This window comes from Sinocyclocheilus grahami, unplaced genomic scaffold (assembly GCF_001515645.1).
Source record: "Sinocyclocheilus grahami isolate Dianchi unplaced genomic scaffold, SAMN03320097.WGS_v1.1 scaffold10.1, whole genome shotgun sequence".
Classification (NCBI taxonomy): Eukaryota; Metazoa; Chordata; class Actinopteri; order Cypriniformes; family Cyprinidae; genus Sinocyclocheilus; species Sinocyclocheilus grahami.
The window spans coordinates 4,405,589-4,423,774 of NW_015505189.1; the positions used below are offsets into that span (position 1 = coordinate 4,405,589).

The 18,186-nt window shown below is 37.1% G+C and overlaps 1 protein-coding gene across 1 annotated transcript; it reads left to right on the forward strand.

The window, feature by feature from the left end:
- The first annotated feature begins 1,193 nt into the window (after positions 1-1,193).
- On the forward strand, positions 1,194-17,345 carry LOC107594095 (adenylate cyclase type 6-like). The gene is made up of 19 exons (XM_016284049.1): positions 1,194-1,312; positions 2,239-2,350; positions 4,190-4,317; positions 6,574-6,732; positions 6,850-6,991; positions 9,164-9,292; positions 9,463-9,491; positions 9,603-9,750; positions 10,060-10,157; positions 10,886-10,973; positions 11,065-11,181; positions 12,363-12,521; positions 12,610-12,785; positions 13,567-13,590; positions 13,772-13,904; positions 14,098-14,361; positions 14,481-14,685; positions 15,924-16,048; positions 16,134-17,345. The coding sequence occupies exons 1-19, from the start codon at positions 1,230-1,232 to the stop codon at positions 16,260-16,262; spliced, it is 2,448 nt and encodes an 815-aa protein (XP_016139535.1). The 5' UTR covers positions 1,194-1,229; the 3' UTR covers positions 16,263-17,345.
- Positions 17,346-18,186: the final 841 nt, after the last annotated feature.

An 18,186-nucleotide genomic window follows, 5' to 3' on the forward strand; every position in this document is an offset into this window, starting at 1 on the left:
TACAAACTCTCTCTCCATGTCTCTACCTTCATGTTTTGAGTGTGATTCATAGGCCAAAAAATGGAAACACAAAATAAACAATGTTTAATAAGACTTGGTAACACTTTACAATAAGGTAATATTTATTAACATTAGTTAACAAACTAACAATGAAAAATACTTCTAAAGCATTTATTGATCTTCGTTAATGTTACTTTTATCATTTACTAATACATTATTAAAATCAAAAGTTGTATCTCTTAATATTATTTAATGAGCCTGAGGTAACATGAACTAACAATGAACAGTTTTTTTTACAGAGCCACCAAACGGAATTTACTGTTTGAATTTCTTAGGAAAAATTATGACTGTGTTTCATATCAGAAATAACCTGCTCTGTCCTGTCTGTTGACATGTTGTCAGTGTCCTCTTTGCTCCGTGATGTATTTTTCACTGCGTGAGAACATGATGTGTGGCGTGAGAGTGCCATGGCTTGTCGAAACATAGCAACAGTAACTAAGGGGGGCGGGCCTTTATGAAGGGTCAATTGCCATTCGATTCTATGTAAAGAATTCTAGAGATATAAAGTGACGTGACATGTGGCCAAGTATCATTACATACACACTGTGAACACACACCTGGAGCAGTGGGCAGCCATTTATGCTGCGGCGCCCGGGGAGCAGTTGGGGGTTCTATATTTCTCTAATATGTTGAATGCATAACGCAGCAGCGGCACGTCTCGTGGGCGAGACTAACAAAACATTCAAATGCAACAACGTCACTCACATCAGTATCACCGCATCTCGTGCTCCACTGATGACGCTCCCTGATGCACACCTAACATGCAAATGTTTATTTTAAATTCGACTAATATTCATTCTTTATTCACAATCTCCTCATCACAGGTAGGCACAGCTCTCATTTCAGCATGTTTTGGTGTTTGTGTGTGCTGTCTGCGGCACTCATAGCACATGCCTATATCGTGCGCTTTATCAAAAAATTTTTTATATCGATATCGAAGAAGGTGTAGCGTCGATAAATACCGATACCGTTTTATCGCCCAGGCCCAGCACTGGGATGCTGCTGTTTGACAGGCAAAGAACAACTACATAAAGAAAGGGTATTTGATCTTCAGTGAGAAGAATTGCATGGCAATCTTTCTTTCTCTCTCACACACATTCCCTCTCTTCTCTCCTCTCAACAATGTTCAGGAACGCCTGTTGCTGTCTGTTTTGCCAAGGCATGTCGCCATGGAAATGAAGGCTGACATCAACGCTAAAAAAGAAAACATGATGTTTCACAAGATCTACATCCAGAAGCACGACAATGTCAGGTGAGCATTACTGTTATGGGTCAAACTGTGCCACATTTAACCAGGACTGGATTTGATTCGATTGCGAAAAGCGATTTAATCAAGTGATCTAGGACTATTTAGGATATTATTGGTTTATATTATGTTTCCCACCCTCATGGCCTCATGATGTAATTAACGTCAGCACAACAGACAAGTTGTTTCAGAGGTGGAGAAACTCATTATATTTTCGGGTGAGACTATGAAAACAAGCATATGTTTTTCTTTAGGTTAACATTTAATTCATCAGTAAACTCCCTATAGAATGACAATTTGTCTCAATATTTTTTTCTCATTATTTTGTTGAAGTGCATTTACAACTTGACGACCCTTTGACTATTAGCATTACCTTTTAGCTAAAGTTGCTCACCTGCTTTTTATCATCTCTTGTGGCCGTGTGGCCCTTTCTTTGCATTCTTCTTTCCCATCTCTTTTACCCATTTCGTCTTTGCTTTAGCTCTGGAAGCTCGTAATAGAAACAGTGGGGCTTTTCTTATGAAATGTGGTCTGCTAATTATGGCGAGAGAGGGAATAGTTAATTATCAGTCACTAGACTAGAGCTAACCCCAGAAGATACTGAAATGAAGCCATGATTCAACTAAAGCGCTCCATAGCGCCTGCTCTCACACAGCCTCAGAGTGAATTTCCCCTCAGCTCAAGGGATTCACACACTCATACTGTATACTTTTCTACCTACAGTTATGTTATTGACCTCTATGTTTCCAAACATAGCTTTTTTTATCTCTGTCTTAATTCATTGTGTTTTATTGGCATGACTGTTTCCTGTGAAATATTACCAAAGCATTTAATCAATGCAGGAACATTTTAGTTAACAATAGACTTTTATGTTGTAAAAGACAAAGCAACAATTCATCCTGTTTAAATCTCTTTCGCTCTGTCTTTGTCAGTATTTTGTTTGCAGACATCGAGGGTTTCACTAGTCTGGCGTCGCAGTGCACGGCTCAGGAGCTGGTTATGACTCTAAACGAGCTGTTTGCCCGCTTTGACAAGCTGGCTTCGGTGAGCACATCTATTAACACATGCCTAAAAGATGTTTCTCAACTGGATCGTTGATGCAGCATCGTCTGTTTACAATAGACCAATTTCAGTGTTTGCAAACAGTGATGACGGTTTTTGTGGGCAGAGCCTATCTGGTGGCAGAAAATGACAGTTTTAACGTAGCAGTCTATTCAAGCCATGGACTAAAAGAATAAAAAGTGTAATTTTGAGTTTATATTTCAAAATTCTGACTTTTTTTTTCACGCAATTCTGAGATTATATCTCACTATTCTGGTAAGAAAAATCAACTCGTCATTCTTTTTAGTTTATAATCCCACACTTCTGCCTTTTTTTCCTCAGAATTGACAAACTCGCAATTGTTGAGTTGAATCAAGTTATGAAGTCCGAACTAGGAGATATAAACTTGCGTTTGCAAGAAAAGAAGTCAGAATTGTGAGATATAATAGGTAAATGTTATGTAAAATGTTACAGGTTTAAATACTATTTCATGCATGTATTTCAACTGTAGGGCTAATACAATATGTCCCCTATATGAATATTATATAGACCTATTGTTTAAATCAAATGTATGCTTTAAAAGTAGGGTAATCATATTAGGTTTCATCCATAGTCTGTCCATTTAAACATCTGCGTTTAGCTTCAAACGGTGTCTTTGACGACAGTATTATATAAAAATGATTTGCATTCCGATTCTGACATCCAAAAGCACAACAATACATTTTTCTCTTATTCCATGGATTTGACCTGTTTCCCTGCACTTGTTCCCAGTGTTTTTCTGCCACCACAATGCGCACGCAGCTGCAAGTGACGTAACTGTGACGTCTACTCCAAATTGCTCTATAGTGACAACATGAAGTCTATATTTAATAAATTGTTGAGATTGCTAGATATTAGTTCAACATTACGCATACAGTTTTCACGTTTTCGTTTAAATATAATACACTTTTTTAAATGATAGAAAATAGAAAATACACTACTGTTTTGTGAACATGACTACATTTAGTAAATACTGGATTTTCATCAAAGAATCCTGAAAAAAAAGTATCACGGTTTCCACAAATATACTAGGCAGCAGAACAGTTTTCAACATTGATAATAAGAAATATTTCTTGAGCAGCAAATCAGCATATCAGAATGATTTCTGAAGGATCATGTGACACTGAAGACTGAAGTAATGCTGAAAATTCAGGTTTACATCAGGAATAAATTACAATTTACTATGTATTACAGTAGGAAACAGTTATTTTAATAGTTATTTTAGTTATTTTATTTTAATCAAATAAATGCAGCCTTGGTGAGCATTAGATACTTATTTTAAAAAGAAACATTACAAATTTTACTGACCTCAAATTTTGAACTGTAGTTTTCATATATATAAAATACTTGAATAATTGGTTTCATTTTGTACTTTCTGATGGGAGTCCTGATGGGTGCTGGACGAAATGATGAATGTCAGCAGCATTTCTAATGTAGCATTCCTCCAATCATTCAATCATTTTCTGATTATTTTAAAAACAATTCATTTGAGATTGAAACAACCCTACTTCATTTTGCTCTGCTTTGACTTCTCTTAAGACCTGTTACTCGCTGTAATGTATGTCCTTTGTCAAATCCATTGTCAAAGGTTTCTGTTTGTTCTCTCACTGAAGTTTTATCAGTATTGACACGTTTACACATGGTGTCACATGCACACACAAAAATCACACACTCTGTCTGTATCACACACTAAGCAGAATGACTACCCTCTTTTTACACCTCAGCGTGAAGCTGCCATCTCCCCAGCTTGAACTTTCTAATTAACTTCTGTTCCCTTTTGTGTGTGTGTGTGTGTGTGTGCAGGAGAACCACTGCTTACGGATCAAGATCCTGGGGGATTGTTACTACTGCGTGTCAGGGTTACCTGAGCCCAGAGCGGACCACGCTCACTGCTGCGTGGAAATGGGGGTGGATATGATTGAAGCCATTTCGTAAGTCTCTCTTAGTTGTCAGTTCTTCGGAACATCAACCTTGTGATATTTATTTCATATGAACAGTTGTGAGGTTAAATTATCTAATTTTTGATAATGATCTGTGAATTTAATGTTGGATATTAAATGTTTTATGTCTATTTGTTTATAAGGGATTTGCGAACAAAATGTATACAGATTTGTATGGTAACCAATATTATTTTTATATTAAAGTTAAAGTGAGACCCCGACAGTTGGGGAAAATGACCAGGTGTTTTTATTATTTAATGTAATTATTCATATTATTTTATAATAGTTATTGTTTAATAATAACTATTTATAATTCATTCCACGAATTAGATGCAAATGTATAGATATATATTGCAGCCAGTGTTGTTATTGTTATTTCAATGTATGTCAATTGAAATAAACCAAAACTAAAATATTAATATTAGATAATAAACTTAAACAAAACTTAAACAAATATGAGAAATTCTGCGTCAGCCAACTAACTGAAATAACTAAAAAATAAGTTGAAGTACTAACATTTCTAAAACTAAAATAAAAATACAATTTAATTTAAAATAAAAATAAATAAAAATGACAAAAGCACATAAAAATATAACTGTAAGCAGCGATTACCGGGGTTCAAGCTCTTGGTATTTAAGCACTTAAGGAAAAAGACATTACATATTATTTAGCAAGCCTGTAACCACCTAAATCAATTATTAAAAAAGCATTTTTGTCAAATCCAGGTGATTTACCATAGAAATATGATGTTTTTATAATGTTTATGACTGTTATAGCGCCAGCTGTGGTCCGATCTCCCTGAAACTTTGCATGCTTGTTTAGAATCACCTGTCGCATGAGCTCAGCGGGTTTCGTGAAGTTTTGAGTTTTCGTTGAGGCTTTATAGGCTTTTGGGTATATTTGGATAGGCCCCTTTTCTAAAGGACCCCGTTATAGCTTCCCAAAGGGTACATTTCGACATGTTTTTGATAATTATTGACCTAGAGAGTCCAGAGAGTTGCACTGCGGTGGTTTTTTCCAGATTGATCGAAAAACCTAGGACTAGTTCGCAAAAGTAGGTTTTTCACATCTTCTCAATCCTTTAAAAGATGGTTTGATTGCCAGCAGTGGTTCTAGAGGCAAAGTTGTTTGGAACGAAGAGATCTATCATACGAGATGAATATCACGTGTATGTGCGGAAAATCGTGCAATGTAGAATCGTTTACGCCCTAAAAAAAATGCAATACCGCCCCCCAGGGGCTGATTTCTTTCAAATTTCTCACTGACCACACAAACTATCGGCCTCTGTTAGCCTTGTCTAATAGGTGCTCAAATTTTGTTTGCGAAAAGAAAAGTTGGCGAATGGCGGCCATGTTTTTTTGAGATACGCAAATGTCCCCATAGACACTTGTGGCACTTTGGACCAAGACCGTGCACAGTGATTTTCATGTTGATATTACAAATGGTTGCCTATTTATAGCCATTTTTTCCCTCTTACAGCACCACCAAGTGGCAAAAATATGTTTCCCTGTGACCTCAGCTTGAGCTCTTACATAAGTGTTCCAAGTTTGGCGAAGATATCTCATTCCGTTTAGGAGTTATAGGCATTTTACTAAAAGTGGCCCTGCCCCCTTCAAGCGTTTTGGCGTCCCTGGAGTCGCAAGTTCACCTTTTTGTGATAATTATTGAAATTCACTCTCCAGAGAATCTTTCTGCATTGGTTTGGTTCCGATCGGACGAAAAACCTAGGGGTAGTTCGCAAAAGTAGGTTTTTCAAAAAATGCGAAATACCAGAAAATTTCGCCAGGCTCACGATCGAATCTGGCATGCGGTTTTTTCTGGCATGAGCCAAGGATTCCAACAATATAAGACACTTGAGCCTGCGACTAACGGTTTAGGAGTTATGAGCGATTTCGTACTTTTGATCGCTGTAGCGCCCCCATCAGGCCAATTGGGGTGAGCCTCGATCACGTTGTAGGCAGTGTGAGTACTACTATCCCTCCAAGTTTCAAGTCTCTACGACTTAAGGTTTGGTCTGCATAATCAGTTTTTTACATGGAAATCGCTCATCCGTGACCATTCTAGCAATTACAATAGGGTTTCAGCGCTACGCGCTTGAACCCCTAATTCAATTACTAAAACAAACCAAATGTAAAATCAAAAACTGCTAATAAAAGCTAATATGGACTACTAGTATGTAAAAATAATACTAAAATAACACTGATTGCAGCTTGTGATTTATTAATAACATGTTTGTGTTTGTGTCAGATTGGTGCGAGAGGTCACAGGGGTCAATGTAAACATGCGGGTCGGTATCCACAGTGGTCGCGTGCACTGTGGAGTTCTTGGATTGAGAAAGTGGCAATTCGACGTGTGGTCCAACGACGTCACACTGGCCAACCACATGGAGGCTGGAGGCAAAGCCGGGTGAGAGTCAGACATGTAAACACAGCTACACATAGCACTGGGCAGACTGTTTAGTAAATGTACCATTAATGTAACATTAACATTGTTGACACAGCTGAACCTGGTTTTATTCCTCAGGAGGATCCATATCACTAAAGCTACTCTGCAGTACCTGAATGGAGACTATGAGGTGGAGCCAGGTTTTGGAGGGGAGAGGAATGCCTATTTGAAAGAGAACAGCATTGAGACCTTCCTAGTATTGGGCTGCAGTCAAAAGCGGGTTAGACACGTCATTTTGTGCTGAGTTTATGCTACAACATTTTTAAGATGATTGTGCTATAACCTTTACCATCTTCAAATGTCACCAACAAGCAACATCTCTGCTATATATATATATATATATATATATATATATATTAGGGATATGCATCTGCATCTCTCAGGCCGATATGATACGCATCTCAATGCATAGCCAACGATACGATACATTAAAGATACATATGAAGCAGCTACCGATGCGATACGATTCACCCCTATTACTATGCAGTGCGATCTGATTCCGATTCGATTCGATTCAACACAATGCGATTCGATGCAATGGAGAAAATATGATCAGTTTTAATGCCTTGAGGCCTGTTTCATAAAACAAGTTAACCAAATAAGCCAGGCTTATTTCAGTTAGTTGGTTCCATAAAGCAAATGTAACATAGGCCAAGATCAAGCTGAGTCACTGTGGCAACTTATGCTGGGAAACTAACCTGGTCTAAAGCAGGGTAACTGTCAGGCTAAGCTAAGCTCCTCTACTGACCAATAGGAACATAATGATATTACCACTGTCTCAGTTTATAATACTACTATTACTATTATTATTATTACATACTATTATTTGACTTTTTTATTTTTGTACAGTTTCTAGCCATGCAGCCTTTCTCTCTGGTTGTATTACAGCTGTACCTTTTATAGTTTGCAGAACAGATAGCAAAACATTAGAATATTACAATCTAAAATGGCTCTTTAAAGCATTAAAATAACTAAATTAGAATTTAAAATCACTGAATTAAAAATTAAAATAAATAATAAAAGAAAATGACTACATTTTAACTGCTATAAGAAACACACATTAACTCATCTGAGCTTAGTAATTAGTACTGTATTAGCTTACATTTGATTTACTTATTACAATAGTCCACTTACAGTTACTGCTATCATAAAAATACACTTTATATGTAGGTTTAAAATTCTACAAAAGAGACATTTAATGTCCAAAAACAAATTTTTTAGCAAAATGTATATTTTACTCAGAATTATTACGCTCCTTCTGTTTAGCGTGTATGCATGCAGCTGCGCTCGTTGCTCTCGCGTGCCTCGCCCACTCCTGACAGCAAAATGGATATGTTTGCTTGACTTTCTAACATTTACAGATGAAAAATATACTTGTGACATGTCAGTTATGCACTGAGGAAAACACAACGTCTCAAATGCATTAAACAGCACAGATATATTCGCTGTTTGTCATGGTGGATCGATTTGATCCATGATCGACATTAAGGTCTGCTTAAGAATAAGCGTGCACAAATTAGTGAGATTGTGTGAACTTAATTTGTCATTTATGGAACTGCTTTAGCCCCGATTGATTTGTTAGGTTATTTCAGGTCAGGTTTTGGACTTTAATCCCAGTTTTTCCTCGGGTCTCCGTGGTGTTGTGATTCGTTATGTTCACGCAGCAGCAGTGACGCTTGAGAAACAGTTTAGAGAGGAGAAATCAATCTACATATAAAATATTGGTCACAGATTATTGCTCAATTTCTAAATAATAAAAGTATAGCGCATCTACTAGTAATTATATATAAATAAATAATTTTTTACCGATGCAAATATGTTAGAAATGATGCATCGCGATTAATGACAACTTGTAGCCGATGCACACTTTTTAAACCGATGCATCGTATCGTTAACTTTTTATGCCGATGCACCGAGCGAATCGGGGAATCTTCCCATCCCTAATATATATGTATATACTATATTTACTATATATATATTTATTTATTTATCTTTTTTGTATAATGGGATTTTTTACGCTGCAAAAAAAACCTTTTTGTTAATGATTTTTCTTTCTTTTATGGTAAAAAAAAAAAAGTGATAGAATGGTAGAAAATGTCTTTAAATATAATGAGCCAAGTCAAAATTACTGTGCTGCTCTTAAAAATTTAATTTATCACAAAATCTCAAATTAAATTGATATAGTTTTATACTGTACATTATAATGTTATGATTTGTGATGCATAAATCCATTTGTAACGTTTAAAACAATGGATTTTAGTCTTTATTTTTTATTATTATTTTTTTTTTTTATAAATTTCGACATTTATTAATGATCTTGCATAACATGAAACAACATGCTTCTCTTTTATTCAAGAGCACAAAACTTTTCCTTTGCCCTTGACTGTTTCAGAAAGAGGAGAAGGCCATGATGGCTAAGATGCAGCGCACGCGGACGAACTCCAACGAGGGTCTGGTACCGCGATGGGTGCCTGACAGATCCTTCTCCAGGACTAAAGACTCCAAAGTCTTCAGACAGATGGTGAGACCCCACATGACCTGTCGGTCAATCTGTCACCCACTCCCTGTGACACTCGCCTGACCTCTCTCTCCTCTTCCTTCAGCCGATTTCTGCCTTTACATGCTTCTTTCAGTCCTCCTACATTACTCTCAGATCTTTCTAATCTTCATTTGTTTCTCCTCTTCACTCAGGGCATTAATGAATCATCCAGCAAAGACAAGTGAGTGATTTTTCTTAGCTTTAAGAGAGTAAATGCAGTGGGGGGAAAGGGAACACAAAAGGCAGAATTAGAAATGTGCTTTTCTAACTGTTTTTCTGCTCACAAATGCAGCCGTGGTGCTCAGGAGGCGCTGAACCCCGAGGACGAGGTGGATGAGTTTTTGGGCCGTGCCATTGACGCTCGCAGTATTGACCAGCTCCGCAAAGACCACGTGAAGAAGTTCCTCCTCACCTTCCAAACCTCCAGCCTGGAGAAGAAGGTCAGACTCAAAGACGCTGGCTGAGATCCAGCTTCCCGTCCCGATCACCCCACCCTTGACTAACAGGATGGATGAGATCATCAGAGATCAAATGTCCTCCAATTTCCTGTTTGGTATTTAAGAAGAAGAAAAGTAGACTGAATTCTTCAGAGTTGTTCAAAGCAGTTTTTAACATGTCATTAGGTTAACGGAGTTTTTTTGGTGGTAGTTAGTCATTAGCAATCAGCAATAATTCACACAGCATTCATTTTTGGCACAGATTGGTAAACAAACATATTTTAATATTTTATTTTCTTGTCTTGTTTCTAGTATGCTAAGAAGGTAGACGATCGTTTTGGCGGTTACGTGGCCTGTACTCTGCTGGTCTTCTGTTTCATCTCTTTTATCCAGATCGTCATATTCCCTCAGTGAGTGGGAATATGACACACACACACACACACACTCACACACACTTACTTAAAGGGACAGTTCATCCCAAAAATTAAAATTCTGTCATCATTTACTCACACTCAAGTTGTTCATGTTCAACGGTCATGTTTACCGTTGCTCGATGAAATTTTGTGAGCGAAATCCTGTCATTGCAATAGGAATCACCACATTTGGGAGTTTCGTGAGGGCAAAAAAGATTCGCTAATTTGCCTTGCTGACCTACAGAAAGCTGCTTGGTTATGAAGCGACTTCTGTGTGAGAAGTCTATTTTGCTAATGACAATAGAACTAGATCTGTTTTTACCATGCTAATGCTAATTGCTAATGTGACCGAACCTGAATCCTAATAGAAAATGTTCTGCATTTTTTAAATTTTGAAAAAGTTATTTTCATACTGTTTTTACAAATGAAGGTAATGATCGAAAAGTAGTTTGACCAATAGCATGCAGGCATTGTACATAAGCGACCAATCGTGGCACGTGAGAAGGGGCCAATCGTGGTCAAAGCGATGCAAATACGCGTACATATTAGGTGTGTTCGAAAAAAAGAGGACGTATGGTCGCCCTTCAAAAGAAGGTTTTGTCAGGTTTAGCTCACTTCTGCACAAAATCTGTACAAATTTGTCCCCAATATATGGCTAAGTATGTACACAGATGCACACACTCACACACTTAACATGAATCTGAAACCTACTCTATGTTTTGCAGTACTCTGGTCATGCTAGGAATATATATCAGCATCTTCATCATTCTTGCCAACATCCTTTTCATCTGTGCCATTTACTCCTGCGTAAAGGTAAGAGGTCTGCTTATGCAGTTTTTCATTCTCTTGCATCTTCTCTTGTACGAACGTGTACAATTGGGCTTTCTTCCCCTCTGTCTCACAGCTCTTCCCTGCTGCTATGCAGACTGTGTCCAAGAAGATTGTTCAGTCTCGCACCAACAGCACACTGGTGGGAGTTTTCACCATCATCCTCGTCTTCATCTCTGCCTTTGTCAATATGGTATGCAGGGCTGCCAAATCACTTCACACACAACATTAGTGTGTCTAACACTTTAGCTAACAATCTTATTTCTTCCAAAGAGACTGTATGGACACAAATGTTACTTAAAATACCAATTCTGTCATAATTTACTCACCCACATGTCGTTCCAAACACGTATGACTTTTTTTTTTTTTGCCAAATATCCAGAGTGTTGTAATCCGTACAATAAAAATAAATGATGACCAGTGTTGTCAAGCTCCAAAAATGGCAGAAAAGCATTAGAAATCTGCAGAGTGTTTATTTTGAGGTGAACTCTCCATTTAAAGGAATCGTTCAACCAAAAAATTACAATTTGCTGAAAATGTACTCACCCTTTAAAGATGTAGATGAGTGTGTTTCTTCATCAGAACAGATTTGAAGAAATGTAGCATCACTTGCTCACCAGTGGGTCCTCTGCAGTGAATGGGTGCCGTCAGAATGAGAGTCCAAACAGCTGATAAAAACATCACAGTAATCCACACCACTCCAGTCCATCAGTTAATGTCTTGTGAAGTGAAAAGCTGTGTGTTTGTAAGGAACAGATCCATCATTAAAATGTTTTGACTTTAAACTTATGAGTCCAAAATCAATAATAACGCTTCCTTCAGTGAAAATATCCATCCCCTGTTGTCCTCTCACATCAAAACCCACCAATATATTTGTTTAGAACTGTTTTCACTTGTAATCTGTGCTTGATCTGTGCATATTTCTCTCCTGTTTCAGCTTAGACAACTTTTTTCACTGAAGAAAGCAGTAATAATTATAAAGGACTTCAGCCGAAAGCAATAGTTATAGTTAAAATGCATAATGATGAATTTTCTTTCAAACGCGCAGCATATTTATACTTCACATGGCATTAACTGATGGACTGGAGTGGTGTGGATTATTGTGATGTTTTTATCAGCTGTTTGGACTCTCATTCTGACGGCACCCATTCACTGCAGAGGACCCACTGGTGAGCAAGTGATGCAATGCTATATTTCTCTGAATCTGTTGTGATGTAGAAAAAAACTCATCTACATCTTGGATAGGCCAAGAGGGTGAATAAAATTTCAGTGAATTCTCATTTTTGTGGTGAAATATTCCTATAAATGCTTGTATCTATGCCTAAACTGATTATGTATTTCGAAGCCCGAGTGTATGTTTTGTGTTTCCTGTAGTTTTCCTGTGATACACGGAAACTTGTGGACTGTGTAGCAGAGCAGTTTAACTGGTCGTCAGAGATGGTTACTCCCTGTGTGATTCACAACTTGTCTCGCTCTGCTGCCGACAGCCTGAATATCTGTCCCAGCAACACTCCCTCCTGCCCCTTCCCTGAGGTAAAACGTGTGCATAGTCACACTAAGATCAAAACTTGAAACTTCAACTGAAACCGGATTCATGTTTTATCCCTTATGCCTCTTTCAGTATTTCAGCTACAGTGTGCTGCTGACCCTGTTGGCCTGCTCAGTGTTCCTGCAGATCAGTAGTATAGGGAAGCTGGCTTTAATGCTGCTCATCCAGCTCACTTTCCTGCTGCTTGTGGAGTGGCCAGAGGTGGTGCTGTTTGACAACGCAGACCTCTTCGTTACTGCCAATGCCCTGTGAGTACCGCTGCCAGCCTCTAGAGGGCGTCAGTACAGCTCAAACACCACAGACAGAAGTAACTTTGAAGTGGCTTTATGTTCAGAAGATCATTTGAACCATAACTGGAGCTGATCTGTGGTCTGTTGTTTGTGATTATATTCAATAATATAATGGCATTACATTCATTTAGCATTAAAGTATTAAATACTGTGGTTTGCAACAATGTTATTTTAGTATAATTTACATACTATATTATAAATTAGCTTTTATTTTTATATTTTCACGTTTCCATTTGGAGAAGGTTTCAGTAATTTTGTTACGTGCTTTTGTCTATTTTATTGTTTTTTATAATGCTCTATGTTTTTGTGTATTTTTTCTTTAGTTTTAGTTTTCTGGAATTTTAGTACTCTAGTAGTTTTTGATCTAGTATATTTCATCTATATTTAAGCTTTATTTCAATGAACGAAAATTATTTTGAATAGTTTCAGTTTTCAGTTAACAAAACAGGTTTGCAATAATTATAATATATAAAAAATAAATCAGATAAAATAGAAATAATATGAAATATAGAAAATATAAAAATAAATGCTCTAAGGTTTAAGAGTTGTTGGGATGTGAAACTTTTCACTGCATGTTAAAACGAGTGTTTTTTGCTGCTCTTTTTTAGTGTTTTCAATGAAACTCTGCAATGGTGAGACCTAAATTCATCTCTTATGCTTCCCATTATTCATAATTTACAATTTATTGTTTCTATAAATGCAAAAGTGTTTAATGTTCTTGGTTTTTCCGCAGGTCCAGTCTCAATACGACTACTGAGCAGTGGTATGTGCAATTAATACAGTCTCTTTTTTCCATGTCTTCATCAGGTTTTTTTTTTTTAATGATTTTTAATGTTTTCTTGGAAACGCTAAATCAAACACATCGCTGTGTGCTGTGTTCTGTTACCTCCATGCTGTGATGTAAATAATTTATCCTGTGGCTGACCTGATCTCTCTCATTTCAGTACTTTCAGGGTGACTAAAGTGTCCCTAAAGGTCATGACCCCAGTGATCCTGACTGTATTTGTACTAGCACTGTACCTACATGCCCAGCAAGTGGAGTCAACGGCTCGTTTAGACTTCCTTTGGAAACTTCAGGTCAGGGTTTGAGCTTACAGTATTTTGGCCAACACCAAAAGTTTAATCACTAAACTACAGCTACAGATTTTTGTTGTTGTTAGCGTGGTACACTAAGATATACAACAGCATGTTAATAATGTCAAGAAGTAATTTGTTCATAAAATTAATTGAGAATATGTACAAAATATGTAATTTGTCTGTTCCTCTACAGGCCACAGAAGAAAAGGAGGAGATGGAGGAACTTCAAGCCTACAACCGCCGGCTGCTCCACAACATCCTGCCCAAAGATGTGGCCGCCCACTTTCTAGCCAGAGAGAGGATGAATGACGAGCTGTACTACCAGTCGTGTGAGTGTGTGGCCGTCATGTTCGCCTCCATCAGCAACTTTTCCGAGTTCTACGTGGAGCTGGAGGCCAACAACGAGGGAGTGGAGTGTCTGAGGCTCCTCAATGAGATCATCGCTGATTTTGATGAGGTTAGAGATTTGTGTTTGAAAAGAATGAGAGAATCTTGAATTATTAAACCATTCTGTATGACCAATATGAAACTTTTGAGCGGTAGTGTATATTTATGAAAACCTCTCCTCTCTTGCAGATCATCAGTGAGGAGAAATACAGGCAGCTGGAGAAAATAAAGACCATTGGCAGCACCTACATGGCCGCATCCGGTCTTAACGACTCCACCTATGACAAGGAAGGCCGCTCGCATATAACCGCCCTGGCCGACTACGCCATGCACCTCCGCGAACAGATGAAATATATCAATGAGCATTCCTTCAACAACTTCCAGATGAAGATCGGTGAGTTTCAAAACCTGTTTCTTCCGCCAAATCAAGCTTGTGTGGTGCATGATTGTGTGTCAGTAAGCCTCTTAAAATATCACATAATTTGACCTTTTTATGAGAAGGCAATATTAGTTCAGGGTTCATATAAACAGAACTTTCAGAATCTAAAATTGGATTGGATTCATTCAGATTGATGAAAATTAGTGCATGTAAATATACTTATTGAAAATTTGGTTGTTGTGTCACGACTACCCACAAATACAACAGTATTTTAAAATTAATTATTCATGATCTATGTAAAAAATAGTATTTACCTTAAGTTTATTTTTAAAAACCTTCTGAAAATATTCAGATGTGTATGCATCTTATTAAAGGTGTATAGAAAATATGTAATTTTAACTTGAAAGTTATACCCAGTGTTGTTGATTAAAATGATAAAAATGTTACATTTAATAATACTAATAATAATAAATAGATTTATATTAGATAAAAAAAACATTAGATATTAAAAATGTTGCCTTGGCAATTAACTAAAATAAATGAAGTTTAAGTACTAAAGTTAGTAGTGCTGTCAAACGATTAATCGAGATTAATCACATCCAAACTAAAAGTTTTTGTTTACAGAATATATTTGTGTGTGTACTGAGTATATTTATTATCTATAAATACACACATGCATGTATATATTTAAGAAAATATGTTTTGGTTTATATATAAAATATTTATATATGAATATATATATATACAGTGTATATATATATATATATATATATATATATATACACACATGTATGTTTGTGTATTTATATATAGATAATAAATATACACAGTAGTACACACGCATATATTAATATATTAAAAACTTTTATTTTCGTTTGAAAGCACTAAAAAATTTTAAAACTGAAATTAAATAAATATTTAATACTAAAATATATAAAATCTAAATTTCTAAAAACTTTTATTTTCGTTTGACAGCACTAAAAAATTTTAAAACTGAAATTAAATAAATATTTAATACTAAAATATATAAAATCTAAATTTCTAATATTGAAATTTTAAATTAAAAAATGAATACTATAGGAGTATATAAATAATATACCACTAGTATATTATAGTAGTATACTACTACATGACATGAATTGAAAATGAACTTTTTTTTAAAAAACCATTAGAAATCAACATGAATACTAAGGGTACATTACTAAATTGGCGTGTGTGTGTGTGTGTGTGTGTGTGTGTGTGTGTGCGCGTAGGACTGAACATTGGGCCAGTGGTCGCAGGAGTCATTGGCGCCAGAAAGCCCCAGTATGATATCTGGGGAAACACAGTAAACGTGGCCAGTCGGATGGACAGTACAGGGGTCCCAGACCATATTCAGGTAATCCTTCAAGCCTACATGCTCTAGTCATCAGGAGCAAGTGATTTAGAAGTGATTTTCTGATGTTTTACTGGATGTCTTGCAGGTGACCACAGACCTGCACCAGGTGTTGGCCAGTAAAGGTTACAAGCTGGAGTGTCGAGGGGTCGTAAAGGTGAAAGGCAAGGGTGAGATGACCACTTACTTCCTGAACGACGGACCTCCCAACAGTTAGCAGCGCACTAGAGTTCCTTTGGATTCCCACAATTCCCCAGAGAGGAGGATTTCTAGAGGAAAGCAGAAGACAAACAAGTAGCCATCGCCATCACTTGAAGAAAAAACAAAGAAAAAAGGAAGATTGAAAAAAACGAAGCAGACTCCAGACTGGAGAGTCATGGCGGTCGTGGATATGGCTGTGCACCTTGAAGGACGATTGTTTTTAAGCCTCTCCCTCAGGCTGCTTGAAAGATGCAAAGTCTGTTTATTTAATAAAGGCCTTTATTTGCCGAAGAAAAACGCTGTACATAAGGCATTTTTTTCTCCAGTTTTATTTTTGTGTGACATTTTTTTCCTCTGTTATTCTTATTTCAGGAGAATATAAATACAGGTACTCGTGTTTTGTTCGGAATTCCTTATTTATTTTGATCTTGATGTTTTGTGCAAAAAGTCCTTTATGGAACAAGTGTGAAAAACGCATACGCATTTATACCGTACATAAACACGTACGCTCGTATATCTGTGTGTGTGTGTACAAATACAGTATCTGTATGAATTCAGAAGAGAACTATTGACCAAAGACCAAAGTATTTAACAGAAAAGAAGTTGTCAAAATGTTTGTGGAAGTTTGAATATTACGTAATGCTCTGACGTCCTCACCCCTCGATTTTTTTCCTGTTTTCATGACGTCTTATCATTTACAGTAAATTACACTGATTGATTGATGAGCAATGCGGGTGACTGGCAGAGCATTGCGCACCAGATCATATGAAGGACTGAATGATTTCATTTAAAGTCGTGCTTTTCCTTCAGAACGACAAATTCTAGATGGAAAACTGTTTGGAAAAGCTGTGGAACAATAGGGATTTCTTTGGGGAAGTACGACCAGGTCTGGGCCTTCAACGCGTTCTCTAGGAAGACTTCGGTTTTATTTTGTGTGTTCCGTCAACCATTTCTTCTTTTTCCAAAGAAGTATTTTTGGTACAAAATGAAATAAAAGGAAAAAAAGTTTTTCGGAGGCATCTGGGGAAAAGCCACGGCATTGGATACCACGGTACGAGACAGTTTATCGAGATCCAATTCATTCTAGAAGGACTTTTTTAAAACCGAAAGAAATATATCTATAAATTATGACTGAATACTGTGCTTTGTAATCTCGAAGGGGCATAACTCTTTTCACTGTGAGGTTTCTATGATACAACTAGCTGCTTTCTTGCCAAACTAAACAGCTCAACAGCATGTCTGATTGTGGTATCTTCTCTACGATTTTTGTTTGTTTGATTCCCTGAAGTTCTAATGTTTGGGTATTTTGTATGACCTCTGTATCCATTTTTTTAATTCTTATTCTGGTTGTTCTTATCTATTCGATTATGATTCCATTCCAGCTGAGGAGAGGGAACAAAGACCTGAATCGAGGCGTTCAAGCGAATTGGTACTAACTGATCAACTGCAGTCAGTGACGTATGATCGGATCAACAATATTCCCTCCGCCGCTTGTTCTGCTTCATTGTAGTGAACATCTCTTTAAGGAAAAAGCCACATGGGAAAATACATATTTAAACCGTAAAATTCAAATTGCCAACAAAGACTTCTCATGCACTGCGAATTGCAGTGCATTTGCCTTAATTGAACATATTTCAGCATATGATAACAGTGCCTCTTCGTATCAGACGGTCTACAACGCAAACTGTGCAATTCACCCGGTGGACGCGGCGCAATTGCGGCCACGTTCGTTAACTCAGTCACCTCTTTCAGCGTAATGGCTTGCATGATGGCCAAAGCACTGTCTTTTTCCTGCTGTGTTCTTCACTTATTGAAAACTTGATCTGATCGTAGCTTGCTCATTGCATGTCAGTTGATCACGTTCGTACCAAAGGCAGGGGGGCCCTGTTGTTCCGTCCAGTATGTGCAATAAAAGCGTACACGAGTGGAGATTCAGCGTG